The sequence below is a fragment of the Ctenopharyngodon idella genome, chromosome 2 (genome assembly GCF_019924925.1).
Source record: "Ctenopharyngodon idella isolate HZGC_01 chromosome 2, HZGC01, whole genome shotgun sequence".
Taxonomy (NCBI): Eukaryota; Metazoa; Chordata; class Actinopteri; order Cypriniformes; family Xenocyprididae; genus Ctenopharyngodon; species Ctenopharyngodon idella.
This window is the reverse complement of record NC_067221.1, coordinates 34,906,135-34,923,993: the sequence shown is the minus strand read 5'-3', so window position 1 is coordinate 34,923,993 and position 17,859 is coordinate 34,906,135. Positions and strand designations below refer to the sequence as shown.

At 37.7% G+C, this 17,859-nt stretch overlaps 1 protein-coding gene across 3 annotated transcripts in view; it reads right to left on the bottom strand.

Moving 5' to 3' along the window:
* Window positions 1-17,859, bottom strand: part of kcnab1b (potassium voltage-gated channel subfamily A regulatory beta subunit 1b) — a 76,892-nt gene that overhangs the window by 47,600 nt on the left and 11,433 nt on the right. Inside the window, exon 1 of one of the 3 annotated variants that reach the window (XM_051914727.1) lies at window positions 9,123-11,307. The exons of the other annotated variants lie outside the window; for them this stretch is intronic. Within the exon in view, the coding sequence (XP_051770687.1) occupies window positions 9,123-9,337 (215 nt within the window). The 5' untranslated portion in view covers window positions 9,338-11,307. Of the gene's footprint in view, window positions 1-9,122; window positions 11,308-17,859 lie in introns of those variants that run through there. 3 annotated transcript variants of the gene reach the window in all.

Genomic DNA, 17,859 nt, shown 5'->3' with positions numbered 1-17,859 from the left:
GGGACTGCTGCAGAGTGTGATAACTAACTACCGTGTGTAAGTGCGGGTGGGTTCTGAACGATATTACCACAGCGTGTGAGTGCATGTGCACCGTCCTATCTTTTAATAAAAATGAAATGCTTTTAAAATAAAACTATTAAGCCTCATCAGCAAATGAATAACACAATATGATGTTTCACAGATAGAAAACTGTGTGCAGGAAGGGATTTTCACGGCACCACAGGATGTTCCTCAGTTCTCTCTCCAGCAGAATCAGGTTTAGTCCCTCAGCAGTGTCTGAGCAGCCAATTAAAGGCATAGTTCACCTGAAATTAAAATGCTGTCATCATCTACTCACCCTAATGTTGCTCAAACCATATATTCTACTTATCTACACCACTTAACTAACCAACCATAAGATTAGTTCTGTCATGACAGCTCTCGTAGTGTTTGGCTTGGTAATGGATATGAGAATGTTCGTATGTTTGGTCTTGGCGGAATAGATCTGCTATGCTGCTGCTGCTGCTGTTGATTATTGCTGCTGTAGAACAAGTACGGGACTGGCTACTGCCAATAAATACACAACATGCTGCTGTGAGCAAGTAGACATGCTGCTGCTGTACAAAATAGAATACATGAATTACCAGCATGAGATCTATACAGGTGGAGCTGGGGAAGGTGGAGTGTTTCTCAAAGCATGCTGCAACAGAAATTGCTGACTAGTATTTGAAGGTTGAGCAGCGAGCTCATTGGCTACTGATGCAGCAGGAACCAATCAGCTGTACCCTATAGAGAATGATGTGATTGCAAGCAGATTGAGTTAAGGAGCCTGCGCCAACTAACAATAAGATTAGATAACTAACTAACTAACTAACCAGAGATTATATAACTAACTAACTAACAACAGATAGGTAGGCAGACATACAGATAAAATAAATAGTGATAATGTTGATTAATAATAGAAAATGTTGCTCATACCATATATTTTACTTGCCTCCTACAGTACAACTAACTAAATAACCAAATATAGACAGATAGATAGATACAGTGCTCGGCGTAAATGAGTACACCCCCTTTGAAAAGTAACATTTTAAACAATATCACAATGAACACAAAAACAATTTCCAAAATTTTGACAAGACTAAGTTTTATATAACATCTGTTTAACTTATAACATGAAAGTAAGGTTAATAATATAACTTAGAGAACAAAATTTTCAGTTTTACTCAAATTAGGGTGATGCAAAAATAAGTACACCCCACTGAAAGTCTCTGGAGCAAAGCTAAATTTTAGACTACAAATGTCTAATTTAACAAGAATTCAACCACAGGTGAGTCTAATTATTCATTACACAGGTGTCCAGCAGACAGTTGACTATAAAAGGATGTTAAAACCCCTTCCCATTTCATGCTGTCAGCAATGGCACCACATGGAAGAGAAATGTCCAGATCTGAGAAAAGACCTGAGACCTGAGAAAGAAAATAATTTCTTTACACCAGAGAGGTGAAGGCTACAAGAAGATAAGCAAAGCTTTACTTATCAGTCAGAATACTGTAGCAAAAGTGGTACAAACATTTAAAAAAGATGGAACTGCGACCATCTCACAGAGACGTCCAGGTCGTCCACGGAAGTTAACGCCTCGACAGGAGCGTCTTCTGATGAGAAGAGTTGAAGAAAATTGGCATGCAAGTTCACTGCAGTTATCTAAAGAAGTAGAAAGTCAAACTGGGGTGACTATTTCCCGTGACACAATATGGTGTACACTTCAGAGGAATGGCATGCATGGGTGCCGTCCACGAAAGAAGCCTCTCCTAAAGCCCAGGCACAAAAAAAGCCTGCCTAGATTTTGCCAGGGCCCATGCTGACAAAGATGAAGACTACTGGGACTCTATACTCTAGATTGATGAGACCAAGATAAATGTTTTTGGAACTGATGGCTTCAAAACTGTATGGCGTCGCAAAGGTGAGGAATACAAAGAAAAATGCATGGTGCCTACAGTGAAACATGGTGGTGGCAGTGTCCTTATGTGGGGCTGCATGAGTGCTGCTGGTGTCGGGGAGCTGCATTTCATTGATGGCATCATGAATTCACAGATGTACTGCTCTGTACTGAAAGAGAAGAGGCTACCATCACTCTGTGCCCTTGGTCGTCGTGCACTTTTCCAACATGACAATGATCCTAAACACACATCTAAGGCCACTGTTGGATTTCTGAAGAAGAACAGGGTGAAAGTGATTCAGTGGCTCCTGATCTGAACCCAATTGAACACCTATGGGGAATTCTGAAGAGACAAGTTGAGCTTCACTCTCCATCCAGCATCCAGTCTCTAAAAGAGGTCATTCTGGAAGAATGGAAAAAGATAGATGTTGCAAAATGTCGTCAACTTGTTCATTCCATCCCTAGAAGACTTGATGCTGTCATTAAAAATCATGGAGGCCATACAAAGTAGGGATGCACTAATCCGTCTTTTTCGCTTCCGATACCGATTCCGATACCTGGGATTCAGTATCGGCCGATACCGATCGGATATTCAAGTAATAATAAAAAAAAGTGCTAAATTACCTAATAAACTGTATGCCTCACTGCGTGGAAGAAACTGGGATCATTCTTTTGTGCAATCAGGCTTGACTTAAACATTACTTTCCTAACTTTGTAAAACAAAATAACAAACAGACACAAATGTAGTGAACTATTTATTAAATAATTGTGCGTCAGAGCAACAACTGTAAATAAACCAATCGCTTCACTAGCTTGGTAGGCATTCAAAATAAACAGGAGTCCAGCTGATTCCTTCATCCATGACTCATGGCTTGTTTTTCATGAATGTTTGAGTCATACATGACATACACTAAATATATTTATATATAAATATAGGCTATACTATAAAATTAAAATACATTTCTTTTAAATTTATAGCGGAGATTTTTTTAATGAGGCAGCAACATAAGATAGATAGGACAGAACAAAAAATGCTATTAACAATCTTTCATTGCGCAAAAGTATTATAATATGAACGGCTCCCATACAGAGCGGCACAAAGCGCTTATGCGCATCCCGTGTGCAGAATGATGCGCTTGAAGCATCATGGAGTCACAGCGCGCAGCGGCAGCGTTCCGCATTGAAAAGTTCAAAGCACAAAGTGAAGATATATTGATGCGTATTGTATTACCGGTATCTTTGTCTACAGATTAAGTATAGTAACAGATACATTGAATTAACTTGGAGAGAGTTTCATTGTGTTGACTGTCGTAACTGAACGCAACACACAGTCTGAATGCTGAATGGAGAATGACTGACAGCCGCAGCGGAGGGAGGCATTTACGTGAACTTTAATTTAACGACTTAAATATGTATCTGTACCTCAAATTAAACTATGGAATGGCTTCAGAACACTTGGAATATAGTGCACGGAAACTTTATGGTGCTTTTTAATGTTTTTGTGCCTTTTGTGGAGCCTAACAATAACACAATAGTACACGCACAATATCGGATTTGGATCGGTCCCATCCGGCCGATACCCGATCCGGTAAAAATGGCAGTATCGAAGCCGATACCCGATCTGAGTATCGGATCGGTGCATCCCTAATACAAAGTACTAGATGTAGTAGTTTTTGTTGTGGGGTGTACTCATTTTTGCATCACCCTAATTTGAGTAAAACTGAAAAATGTGTAATCTAAGTTATATTATTAACCTTACTTTCATGTTATAAGTTAAACAGATGTTATATTAAACTTAGTCTTGTCGACTATTGTGTTCATTGAGATACTGTTTAAAATGTTACTTTTCAAAAGGGGTGTACTCATTTACACTGAGCACTGTAGACTGACAAAAAAAAAAAAAATATATATATATACGTTGCATTCACCTTTTTATGTCAGGTTCCATGTAACTGGGTTATGTTGCATTTATTTAATGTTATTTATTTCAGTAAACTTAAGTTTATTACATATGGTTAACTCAATGCCATTTAGTTGAGTCAGGTTAACATTCTTAATTTTGTCCAATTAAGTTCAATTATCCTAAAATTAATAACAAACAAAGGATAAAACAAGTAATCCAGTTTAATTGATTAGTTTATTTAGTAAATGCGTTCAAGAACAATTTTCACAACTTTTACAAAATCTTTACTTTGTAAAGACTCTTATTGTTAGTTGTTAGTCAAAATATGGTTTTGTTACATCCTAGTTTTAGCATTTATGTAGTCTAAGCTCAAATGGATTAAGTAAAGTGGTTGAAAAGAATTGTTTAACTTCATTTACATAAGTAAATTGAACAAGCATCAAATGTTGTTTTTGGCCTACTTAATTGAAACATGTTCTTTCAAAAAGAAAATATTGAGTTGAGCCAAAACGCAACTGTTTCAAGTCAGTTTAACACAATGCAATTGTTTGAATGAGAAAACTAATACAATAGTGTTGAATGAAAATTATTTTTTTAAATAAACTGAACAGTATTGTAAAATAATTTTTTGAGTGTGGATTGACAGATTGATTTTGAGTGGACTATGCCTTTAAAAACACACCCGTAAACCTGGCTAATAATGCATCATCACAAACGTCTCTCCAAACAAACCCAGAAAATGAAAAAGTGAAATATTCCTGTGCCCTTTAGGCTGTGTTTTAGGTCTCCTTATCCTCATGTGCTTCTCAAGATTCTGGAACACAGTGACTCTCTGCTGCTGTGTTATACTCACACACAAAAACACACACATTAGCACAACGGACCATTACGGTGTGAAGAAAAATGCTTACAAGCCAAATAAAACTAACACATACACTGATTGATTTCTAATAGGCCATTGGCCAAGAAAGCAGAAGCCCACACAAATACAATGACAAGGACGAATGCGTGTACACACACACACACACACACACACACACAGCACGACTGCCCATCTGGACTGTGCAGCACCAGCCAGTGAACCATGAAACAGTGCAACTGTTTGCTTTAGTGCTATGAATTCAGAAATACAAGGCAAAATTATACTATGATTTGAATAAATAAAAGAGAGAGATACAAACACACACACACACACACACACACTGGATCACTATAATAATAATAATAATAATAATAATAATAATAGTCTTTCTCAAAGCACTTTACAAGAAAACATAATAGAGAAAACAACACACTTTAAATACAAAAGATATACAACAAAGAAATGCAAAAAAATAAAATGATTAATCAAGTAAATGCAATCCTAAAATAGAATGTTTTGAGAAGAAAATCCTTGTAGGGACTCTCCATAGACGTAATGGTTTTTATGTACAAGCTGTATATTCTATCCCCTATTCCTAACCCTACCCATCACAGAAAACTTTCCGCATTTTTACATTTTCAAAAAAAAAAAACATCATTTAGTATGTTTATTATTCCATTTCCACCATGGAGACTGCCGGCTGGTCCCCACAATGTAGGTGATCTCAGGTTTTACTATCCTTGTGGGGACATTTGCAAATGCTTAATCTGTTGGACACACTTAGATATGTCCTTTTACAAATCTGTGGACATCAAAGGTTTTTAAACTGTATCTTAAGCCTTCTTGTCATTTATAAAGTCGGAGAGTAAGGGAGATGGAAAGAGAGACCTTACTGCGTAGAATTTTTAGGACAGGGTTATGACTAGGTTAAGCAGAAGCATGGCCCGAATTTAAAGGGTTAGTTCACCCAAAAATGAAAATTCTGTCATTAATTACTCACCCTCATGTCGTTCCAAACCCGTAAGACCTTCGTTCAGTGAGGCCTGATTAACACTTTCAAATGCCCAGAAAGGTACTAAAGACATTTTTAAAATTCATGTTCATGTGAGTACAGTGGTTCAACCTTAATGTTATGAAGAGACAAAAATACTTTTTGTGCGCCAAAAAATCAAAATAACGACTTTATTCAACAATATCCAGTAATGGACGATTTCAAAAGCTTTACAAATTTTTTGTTTCGAATCAGTGGTTCAGAACGAGTATCAAACTGCCAAAGTCACGCCCCCCAGTGGTGAATCATTGAAATTTCGAAACACTTATGATGTAACGAAGCCTTGTTTACTGAAATCACGTGACTGGCAGTTTGATACAGTACACGCTCCGAACCACTGATTCGAAACAAAAGATTCGTAAAGCTTCGAAGCTTCATGAAGTAGTGTTTTGAAATCGTCCATCATTAAATATTGTTGAATAAAGTCGTTATTTTGGCGCACAAAAGGTATTCTCGTCTCTTCATAACATTAAGGTTGAACCACTGTAGTCACGTGAACTTTTTCAAATATGTCTTTAGTAGCTTTCTGCGTGTTTGAAAGTGTTAATTATCTTGCTGTCAATGCAGGCCTCACTGAGCCATCGGATTTTATCAAAAATATCTTAATTTGCGTTCCGAAGATGAACAAAGGTATTATGGGTGTGGAACAACATGAAGGTGAGTACTTAATGACAGAATTTTCATTTTTGGGTGAGCTAACCCTTTAACACTCACCAAGCCTCAAATGAGAGCAAAACTGAAGTTATTAAATGTAGTTTCGGGAGGAGTACGCCCATCTAATCTTCCAATTAATACCAAGGTATAAAACCAGCATCTTACCTCTTCCTGTTGTTAGTTCTTTCGGCATCCCTCCTCCTCCCCTTCTCCTCCTTTTGTACAATTTTGCCTGTTATAGGGGGGCAATCGGAGCTCGAGTAGAATATCCTCTCTGAGCCCCTCTATAGCACACAGCAAGCCAAATCTGTTTACCACTTACGCTAAGATTATATGGGCACACAAACTCGTTAATAATTTTTTTAAGAAATTTATTTAATTTCCATTTTGATCTATTGTTATTGCAACCTGAATAAAATGAGGAACAAAATCATTCTGTGATAAAAAATGGAAAAAGTTAAATAATTCCTTATTTAGAGACTAATTACAGAAAGGAAATTATACAAAATACAGTCAAACATATTAATGGCCTGCACATTTTCTCAAAGTATTTGCCATTAGCATATGCAGCAGAAAGTTAATTCTGAACCCTAAGCAGAACAAACACAGAGATGGAACAGCGATTTACTTTCATGTCACACACATTTATTCAATTACATTCATTTTATACATTCTGACCACTCACTACAAACACACACACACACACACACACACACACACACACTTAATCAAAGACAAATACTGCGGTGCAACAGAAAGACGTTAAAATGTTAGCAGGACTTTCTAGAAAAAATGTAATGTTTACAAAAAGACCCGAGGTTCTACGCTGTCAGAGCAATTGCTATTTCTAAAGATTAAATCACAATGAGTGACAGATGATTAAATCACAGAGACAGATATTTGTTCTCCAGGACATCCGTCATATACGGATAAACATGAGGGTCATTACTCATGGTTAACTTTGTCCTGTGAAAACAACGAAGAATTCTCTGCAAGAGGCAGGTTGTGCCCCGCAAGCAGTGTGTTTGCCTCTGATGGTTGGAAATGACAGTTTTGTTTTGTCATGTGACTTGATCATGACAGTCAGTATTGTTTTTCATGACTATTTTCCCATCCTTTCTCAAAATCACAAATTATCTAACCATTTTTCACCCTTTTATTCTGACCCTTTTATTATTAACAGACTAGTTTTTTTTTTGTTTTTTTTTGCTGCTGCTGCTGCTGCTGCTGTTCCTTTAAGACTATGTAAACAGCCTCTTTGCATGTAAAATGAACATCTCTTTGCCGTGCTAACACTTGGAGCACAGGATGGGTTTTCTGCCCGGACAAATATAGTTTGCGATGCACCGTCCTCCAATAACAACCTATCTGCAATGCTTGCATTACCTTGTGACAGGTTCACAAAACAATCCATACTGAAATGTGCCACACAAACTCGTAAGGTCATACTAAAATGACCTGAATCTTGTTAAAAATGAACTTCAGCTATACTTTCCTAACACTGGGATCCTTTGGAAAAGATATACAGGTAGCAGCAGGAGCTACACACAACCAGGAGCAGCATAAGATTTCTCACATTTTAATATTATCACTTGCTTTCCTGCTGTTCAGGAATTATAGTATCTATAACACTGTATCTGTTCTAAAAAAAAAAAAAAAAGTACATCAAACTCTTATTTCAAAAGATCAAGACAAATTAATTTCCTCATGAAATTGTTCTTTTAATCATACAATTAATTCACTGAAAGTGTAGAAAATGTCAAACATGAGTGCGTGAAGCTGGACGTCAGCCGAGGGTGTTCAGGTTTACCCTACTGCCCAATTGTGACCCCTGTCCGACCGCTAATGTGTCCAATTAGAGTAAAGCACAGGCAAACTGCCAGTTCTGTCGTTATGGAAACTAGCAGATATGCGATAACTGTTGCATGCTTGTGGTATACTTGTGTCTCAGATGCAATTAATTATTTCCAGCACAAAAACCATTAGTTCACACCTCCCCCTCATATTCACACACACCGAATGTTTTCAGTTCTCTGCACCAGCCTTTACTCTAATTCACAATTTCACACACAAGACAAGAAACCGCTGTTCGTTTTCAGTGTGTAATAAAAAAAAAAGTAGGCTAATCTATTGTTCTAAATGTAGCCAATCACAATTTACTTTTCACTTCATCAATCACTCCAACAAATCACATTAACCACTCCATCAAACAAACAATCACTTTAAGACTTCTATAATTTTTCTCCGCATGAACTAAACACTTAAAAGGATAGTTCGGCCAAAAATGAAAATTTACTCATTCCAAACATGTATGACTTTCTTCAAACATAGAAGATATTTAATTTTTTTTTTCTTTTCTTTTGAAAGTCAGTTAGGTCAAGTGTTGTTTTGGACCCTAATCACTTTAAAATATTTCAAAATACTTTGTGTTCCACAAAATAAAGAAAGTCATCCTAGACTGGAACAACATGAGGTTAGGTATTCTGTTTTGGGTGAACTGTTCCTTTAAGATTTCAGTATAATGACAGTTTACTAGAATGAGTTTGTTCATTCACAGAGTAAACTGCAATTTTTATAGAAACCTTATCCATGTCTTTTTTAAAATAAAAAGAATATCAGTGTTATCAAAGCTATAACTAGAGTTGTCAGTGTAAAAAGATACTCAAACTGAGTCAGAACTGATATTTTGCAACAATATCATCAGTTTTCTGTGGCTGCCGGAAGTTTTCCGTACCTGTACTTCATGCCGGTGAGTTTCCCAGTGGACTCTTTCAGGGAAATGTGGTGCCTGTGCGTAAAGGAGCCCAGGCTGCGAGCGATCAGCGCCACCGTTCGGAACCGTGCCCGTGCCGCGCTGGCCGTGTTCGGACTCGACGTGTTCTGCTTGTTCGGCTCGCTGGTGCGTGGGGCCTTCAACCCGTGATCCGTACACGCGAAGGACACCTGCATGGCTGTTAGCTGCAAAGGAACTTGAGCAGGGAAAACTGACACAGCTTGTCCTGACAGTCCAAGAGAATCAGAATGCAGTTCTGGGTTGTATCTCAAAAGCTGAAGAGTTTAGTCACTAGTTCGGAGTTTAAAAATTCAAAGTGTTCCTGCCTCTCTCTTTCTTAAACTCTTGCTCTCTTTCCCAACAGGAGCTGATCCCGTCTGTGCCGCCGTTTGATGCTCTTCTTAACCTGCGCGGTGCTGCTTTGCCCTTCACTCTTCTCTTCGCCTCCTTTTTGTCACCCGTTCCTCTCCACTGATTTTAGCTGACCCTCAATGGTGTTTCTCCTCAGGCTGATGACGGGCAGAGGGGGGTTTCTTCAGCCCACGCTCATCACCGAGACTATAAGAGCAGTCCAAGTGCACCGCAGGAGACGCACAGCTATGAAACAGACTCCGGGACTCTGGGAAAACACTCGGCGGGCAGCAAACCGGATGATCGATGTATTCCTGAAAGTCTATGACTGAACAGGACCCCTTTCCAAAAGCAGTCCAGATGAGTGAGCCGCAAGGTGAAAAACACACTGTGTCCAGCATCTAAATGTCCTCTTACCAAAAAACAGGCAAATGCAGTTCGGCTGGCACAAAAAAAACAGTCAGTTTGATGAAGATTTATGTAAACAAAAGCAGACAGGCGGAGGAGAGGACAGAGAGAGAGAGGGATGCGGCATGATCACTGGGACTGTAAGTGAAGGAGAAGCTAACAGAGATGAAGAGAGAGTGAGTGTGAAAGAGGAGGCATGAAAGCGTAGTATGTGAGAATGATGCTCAATCAAAGACGATAAGGAGAGAGGAAAGAGAGAGTGGGAGAGGAAGAGAGAGAGAGAGACTGCAATGAGACCGAAATAACTGCAGTCTCTCACCAGCGGCTCGGTGCTGCGCTCAACAGCGAGAGTGAAGACAATCCATCTGGATGGGACTATGTGTGTATGCGTGAGTGTGATACATTTGGATACGTTTATAATGCAGATGCCATTTTCATTTCCCAGTGTGTCACATGTAGTCTGCTGCGGAAACTTGAAAAAGGGTGTGATGGAACAGTTAATCATTGATTTGACATCTTTTAGCATATATTAAACCCTGGAAAGATGTTACTGATGTCTGGTTGTCAAATGAAATAAAACATGCAAGATGGCCATCCTAAAAGAGGCAAACGAGGCTCCTGTCAGGTCACACAATTTCCCCAAAACTTCCTTGTGCTGCAGTGGGATTATGACAATGATTGAACAAAACGTGCCATTCAGCGAAGGAGCTCAAAACTAGACATCAAGTTAAAGCCCAAAGCCGGCCCAGCCCATGTGATCCGACCTGACTGGTGCACTCAGATATTAAAGACTAAACCTGACCGAAACTGAAAATGTTTTTATTTCCTGTCTAAGTGAGTAGACCCAAATACACAGACTCTCACACAAAATAAGTTTGGGTTTTTAGGAATTACAATCTACCTGACAGAAACCCAACGTCATATATGGAAAAACTGTCCAAAACCGCCCTGAAACCTGTCCTGGATGGCTCAGTTCCTGTGGTAAAACTGAATTTCAAAGGATATTCACCAGCAATGCTCTCTCAGTGTAATGTTTAGACTAACACACACAAAATACAAGTTAAAAAAAAAGAGTCTTTTAATAAACAATGGGAACACGTATAGAAAAAAATCAGAATGGCACATAATACCGGACGAAGAACTGAGGAAACACAGGGCTTATAAACATGAGGAAACATAATCAGGATGAAACAGAACAGGTTTGTGGGACTAATTAACTAACGAGGAAACTACCTAGGAAATCAGGCAAACAGGAACATATCAAACAGAGTGAAAATGGAACTATAATGGGACATAACAGAACAAAACCGTTACACTCAGAATATTCCAGATTAATCTGGTCATAAGACGAATTCTGCAATTTAAATAATACAAAATATACACTTTGTGCCTTTTTGCTTATGAATTACAGTACATTTTTAACCCTGGGATACAGGTTAATCCTAACCCTATGTTAAAAACAATGAAATTACTTGATCACAGCAGCTTTCTCTCCTTTGCAAAATATTTGTCAGAAATAATGACAAATATATAAAATAAAATATGAATAAAATATAAATTATTAGATGAAAAGCTATGTTATTAATAATATTATTATTATTATTATTATTATATTTATATACACTAGCCGGCCAAAAAAAAAAAAAAAAAAGTCGCTGTTTGGATTTTAATAGGTAGACACTTAAGAATCTATGAATGGATCATTATTACAGTGATTATTATGTTTCTAGCGTGTTTTATGTTTGGCAACAATTCTTTTAACCCTTAAAAATGCAGTGTGTAGCTTTTCATTTCTTAAACAACCATGTAGGAAGACACATCATGGCCATATTCCAGGACAACAATGTCAAGATTCACCAGGGTTAAAATTGTGAAAGAATGGTTCAGAGAGCATGAAGAATCATTTTCACACATGAATTTGCACCTCTGAGTCCAGACCTTAAATTCATTGAAAGTCTTTGGGATGTGCTGGAGGAGACTTTACAGAGTGCTCACCTCTTGCATTGTCAATACAAGATCTTGACCAAAAAGTGATGCACCTCTCGATGGAAATAACATTATCATAACATTTATTGGCCATGATGTGTCTTCCTACATGGTTGTTTAAGAAATGAAAAGCTACACACTCCATCTTTAAGTGTTAAAAGAACAGTTGCCAAACAAATAACATGCTAGAAACATAATAATCACTGTAATAATGATCCATTTATAGATTCTTAAGTATTTGCCTATTAAAATCCAAACAGCGACTTTTTTTTTGGCCGGGCAGTATATATTACGTGTGTGTTTGTGTGTCTGTGTATATATACATACACACATATGTGTACATATAGCTATAAATGTGTTATATGTTGCAATTAATCACAATTAATCAATTTGACAGCCCTATATTAAAATAACCAATAACCAAACAAGTGATTGTCCTTATGAATGAGTCTTTAAATTATTCACTCAAACGATTCGTTCAAAAACACTGATTCATTTAGCAATGAAACAAGTCTTTATGAGTGAGTCGTTAAATCATTCACGCAAACAATTTGTTCAAAAACGCCACTACTGCGTGTTGCTAGGAGATGCAGAACAGTTTATTCTGCTGTGGCTTCATTGGCGGGACTTCATTGGCGGAACAAAAATTGTGTCTACTCAATATTTACTTATTGTTTATTGTTGTGTAAAATCATAAAATTATATTAAGATGATATATTGTGTATATAATGTTATTATTGGCCCAATTTCCTGAAAGAGAAAGAGTTTTGCATTTAAAATTTTCTACTTTAGGAGTACACATATAGATGACCTCAAAGCAAACAGACATGACCTAAAGTGCATTGGTTTTGGTTTTGGAGCTAAACTCTGCAGTGCAGTGGCCCTCCAGGACTGTAGCTGAATAGCCCTACTCTGTCTGACAGTCTTAACTGAGTGTAAGTGTGTCACTAAAGTGAGCTTAATCGGAGACTGTCACACTTTGGCGTCCCCTGATGGAAAAACTATTCTGGCACCCTGAGACAAAGATCTCTCTAAACGTCCCCCTGATAATGAGCCTCAGTCAGAGATCACCCACTTTATTACACTCTCGTCCAAATAAAGAGCTCTAACAGGAAATTAGTTTAGTCAAACATGGTTTTGCAAGAGCCCTCTGAGGACACAGTTCATTTTTAACGTCTTAGTTTATCCAGATACATTATCTTAAGTTAAGAAGTTTCTCCTCTCTAAGAACAGCCAAGAAAGTCACTGATTTAGAAACACAATTAAATGTAAAAATTGGAGTGTGGGCACCACTATAAGATGAAATGTAATAGATACACCTATCAGCGCTGGAGCTGGGGGGACCATTTAGCCCTTCTGAACCGAATTTAGTTGTCTGATATTAAATTGTGTAATTCTATTAGCTCTTTTTAAAAGTTCTTTCCTTATATAGACTATAATTCATTATATTTCAATGGGTAAAGGCACTTTTTTTGTCCCACACATTAAAGGGTTAGTTCACCCAAAAATGAAAATTCTGCCATTAATTACACCCTCATGTCGTTCCACACTCGTAAGACTTTCGTTCATCTTCCGAACACAAATGAAGATCTTTTTAATGGAATCTGCGAGCTTTCTGTCCCTCCATTGACAGCCTACGCAACTACCACGTTCAAGCCCCAGAAAGGTAGTAAAGGCATCATAAAAGTAATCCATGTGACTCCAGTGGTTTAACCCCAGTTTTATGAAGTGATGCGAGTGCTTTGTTTGTGCAAAAAAACCCCAATCATTTACCACTTTATGTACAAAATATTATTCTCCAACGTGGTTTCACGAGAGCACCACGATTGCTGACGTGTTGTGTTGGCGCGAGAGCAGATGTTGCTGCTAATATTTTGTAAATAAATGAACTTGAGGGTGAGTAATTAATGACAGAATTTTCATTTTTGGGTGAGCTATCCCTTTAAGACCAAAACAATACAGACACATTGCTTACACAACTGTAGAATTTAACTTCTAACTACATTAAAAAGTAGCCAGTAACCAATTTTTAACTTTTTATTTTTAATCATATTTCGAAGTTAATTTATTGACATTATACACAGAAGAGAAATACACAGCTTCAGACCTGATCCCCAGATCAATCTTGGAGATTTGGATGTATGCATTTTAAAAATGTCATGTAAAACAGTAGATGGTTGTTAAGAAAAATTAAAGCAAATCTGAAGTCAGTCTTTTTAATATCGCCATGGTACACGGAAAATGTATCAAAAACATATAAATATTAATTAATTATGAATGTTAGATTTGAATATGAATATATAAATATTAATTAGTTCACATAATTGGCCAGTTCAGGAAGGTTACCTTGCTATTATCATGTATTGACGTCATAAAGCAGAAAAACTAAATAAAAAATAATCTTATTTTAGACTTGTGGACGTACAGTATGAATGGGCTGTAACTTCATCTTGGTAAACAAGATCATTATAACCACTGGCCTCAGCATGGCACTCACTCTCAGCATGAATCTGTCAGTCACTCGCTATGAAAATAAGATGTACAGAACCCCTATAATTGATGATATATGCTTTGTGACTCTACATCAAATATGGCAGGATTATGTAAGGCCAGATTTATATTTTGTCTACATAACCTTTTCCTTCTGCACAACTATGTACCTAACCTCATCTCTCTCTCCCTCTATCCCCTCAGTATACTCCCAGCTGTCATATGGGATTAGCTGTATTGCTAGTCATTAGCATAAAGAACCAGTGTGAGTCAAAGCAGATCAAGCTGGCTGCTAATCAGAGCTAATAGCTTTATTTTACCCAGCAGTACCCCCTCTTTCGACGGCTAGAATAACACCTCTGACTCATACTGGTGTTTCAACTCATAAACAAAACCTTTGATCTTTGACACATGCTTTCATGCACTGATTATACAGTATGGGTACTTGTCTTTTCACTCCAAAACCTTCTAAAGACACGCTCTAAAAATGTAAAGTGTCTACATATATAATAAACATGTCAGGAATGTAACTGAAAAGCAGCAAACATGCTTTAGAAAACCTGCTTTACATTTTTGAATCTCGGTTAAACACTTTGGCCTGATTTTTTCCTGCTTTGTGAAGTCTATTACTGTAAATCCCAACTGCTTAATTTAGTCAATCAGAAACTGAATCCATGGCTCATTTAATTTGCTAATTTTCTTGTGTAAGCCGTTACAGGTCATGTCATTTATTTTGTATAATGAATAACTGTGCAAGTAAATTAATATTACAAACCACCGCTGATAACTGCAGTTCAATAACATGACTGCAAAATAAACCATGCTGAATGGGCTCTTCAAAAAATCAGGGGTGTATACTTGAATAATTGAATTATACTTCTGTACTAAAGTATTCTTTTGGGCAATTTGTACTTGAATATTGTTGAAACTGAATTCTTTACTTTTTTTAAAGGGACAGTTCACCCAAAAATAATTTACTCACTGTCATGTTGTCCCAAGTATGACTTTCTTTCTTCTGTAGAACACAAAAGAAGATATTTTGAAAAATGTAAAACAATAAAAAAGTCAATGGTGTCGAATGTTGTTTGGATCCCAAAGTTCTTAAAGGGTTAGTTCACCCAAAAATGAAATTTCTGTCATTAAAGGATTGGTTCACTTTCAAATGAAAATGACCCCAAGCTTTACTCACCCTCAAGCCATCCTAGGTGTATATGACTTTCTTCTTTCTGATGAACACAATCGGAGATATTTTGATAAATATCCTGACGCATCTGAAGCTTTATAATGGCAGTGAATGGGACCAATGAGTATAAGCTGAAGAAAGTGCTTCCATCTACATCCATCCATCATAAGCCCGGAACACACCAAGTCGACGCCGACGAACTAGTGGCGACGAAAGCAGACTGCGGGCTTTGGCTCACGTCAGCAGCGTCTGGGTCCAAAGTTGCCCTGACACACGACGGCCAAGTAGCACATCCGTTCTGCGCCTGTGTAAGAAGAAATGCCTTTCCGTACCAGCAGGTGGCAGTAGCTGAACAGGCAATCAGAATGATCAGATGGCCCTGACTGTGTTTGGTGTGTTTCGGGCTATAAACGTGTACTCCACACGGCTCCAGGGGGTTATTAAAGGCCCTTCCGCCAGAGCGCCTTCCGTATTCAACTTACGAAGAAAGTGTAAACTGGCGTCGCGTCAGTTACACTTTTTCCGTAAGTTGAATAGGGAAGGCCTAGAACGTAGCGTAAGCTTTATGAACTGCAAGAGTTTTACACTTTCTTCGTACACACTTCCGTTGAATACGGAAGGTGGTCTGGAAGCTAGATATTTTACTTCATAACTTATTAAATATGGATTTTTTTTTTTTTACACAAACACATCGCTTCGCTTCAGAAAGCCTTTATTAACCCCCCGGAGCCATGTGGAGTACACGTTTATGATGGATGGATGTGGATGGAAGCACTTTCTTCAGCTCATATAGCTCATATAAGTACTCACCCTCATGTCGTTCCAAACCTGCAAGACGTTCGTTCATCTTCGGAACACAAATTAAGATATTTTTGATGAAATCAGAGAGGTTTTTTTTTATCTCCCATAGAAAGCCACGAAATTACATGGAAGCACTGAACTGCGTCAACTGCATAGGAAACTGACAGGAAAAATTGTTGAATGAAGTCGTCATTTTTATTTTGCTTTTGCGTGCAAAAAGTATTCTCGTCGCTTCATAACATTAAGGTTGAACCACTGTAGTCACGTTGACTATTTTAACAATGTCTTTCTCTGGGCCTTGAATGTCGTAATTTCGTTGCTTTCTATGGGAGATAAAAAAAAAAACCTCTTGGATTTCATCAAAAATATCTTTTATTTGTGTTTGAAGATGAACGAAGGTCTTGCGGGTTTGGAAAGACATGAGGGTGAGTACTTAATGACAGAAATTTCATTTTTTTGGATGAACTAACCCTTTAAAAACATCTTCTTTGGGTTCAGCAGAAGTAAGAAAGTCATACAAAGTCAACAATATGAAGGTGAGTAAATGATGACAGAATTTTTATTTTTGGGTGAACTATCACTTTAAATGAACAGGTCATCATGGCTTAAATCTTTCCTCTTATTAAAAAAACTTCACCTTGCTGAGCTGATAAGTCAATCAATCAATCAATCAATCAATTTTACTGTACTTTAGTTTAAAATCCATTTCAGTAAAAAGTTATTGGAATTTTATAAATGACTGCTGAGTTTAATAAATTCAGAACAGGTTTCAGGACATACAGTAACATTTAAAGGGGACCTATTATGCAAAATTCACTTTTATAAGGTGTTTGAACACAGATGTGTATCCACAGTGTGTGTAAACAACCAGCCTATAATGGTAAAACTCCACCCAATACTTTTAATCCGCATTTATCATTTTCAATCTCTCAGAACACGCTGTTTGATATTTCCCCCTACTCCTACGTAAGAGTAGGGAAACCCCGCCCATGACTGGTGACGATCTGCCCTGTTAGCATAGACAGGGCCCCTGAGTGAGAAGCACAGAGTTCGCTATTTCTGTTTACTCGCTGTATCAGCTAGAGATTTACAATGTCTGTGCCAAAAAAAAACATTACAAATGTTCTGTTGTTGGATGTACCAACGAACATATGAGGCTCCATAGACTCTCGCCATCTGAGTCACAGAGGACACCGTGGTTGAAGTTATTACTCAAGGATAGATCAGTACAAACTGTTCGTGACCCTCTCCGGAGCGATACTGGTCACGGCAGAGAGAGAGCGCATGCACTTTATTACAGTCCATCGGAGTTGTTTTACAGATATAAAGTTTACTAAGCACCCCCGAAAAGGCATAAGGTAGGTCTGTATATATTTGTTTACTGTTAGTTGTAACTTGTGTTTTTGTGTAATTCGCTGTGTATGTTAATGATAATGCAAGGGAGAGTTTTTAGATAAAAGACTTTAAGGCACACTTTTT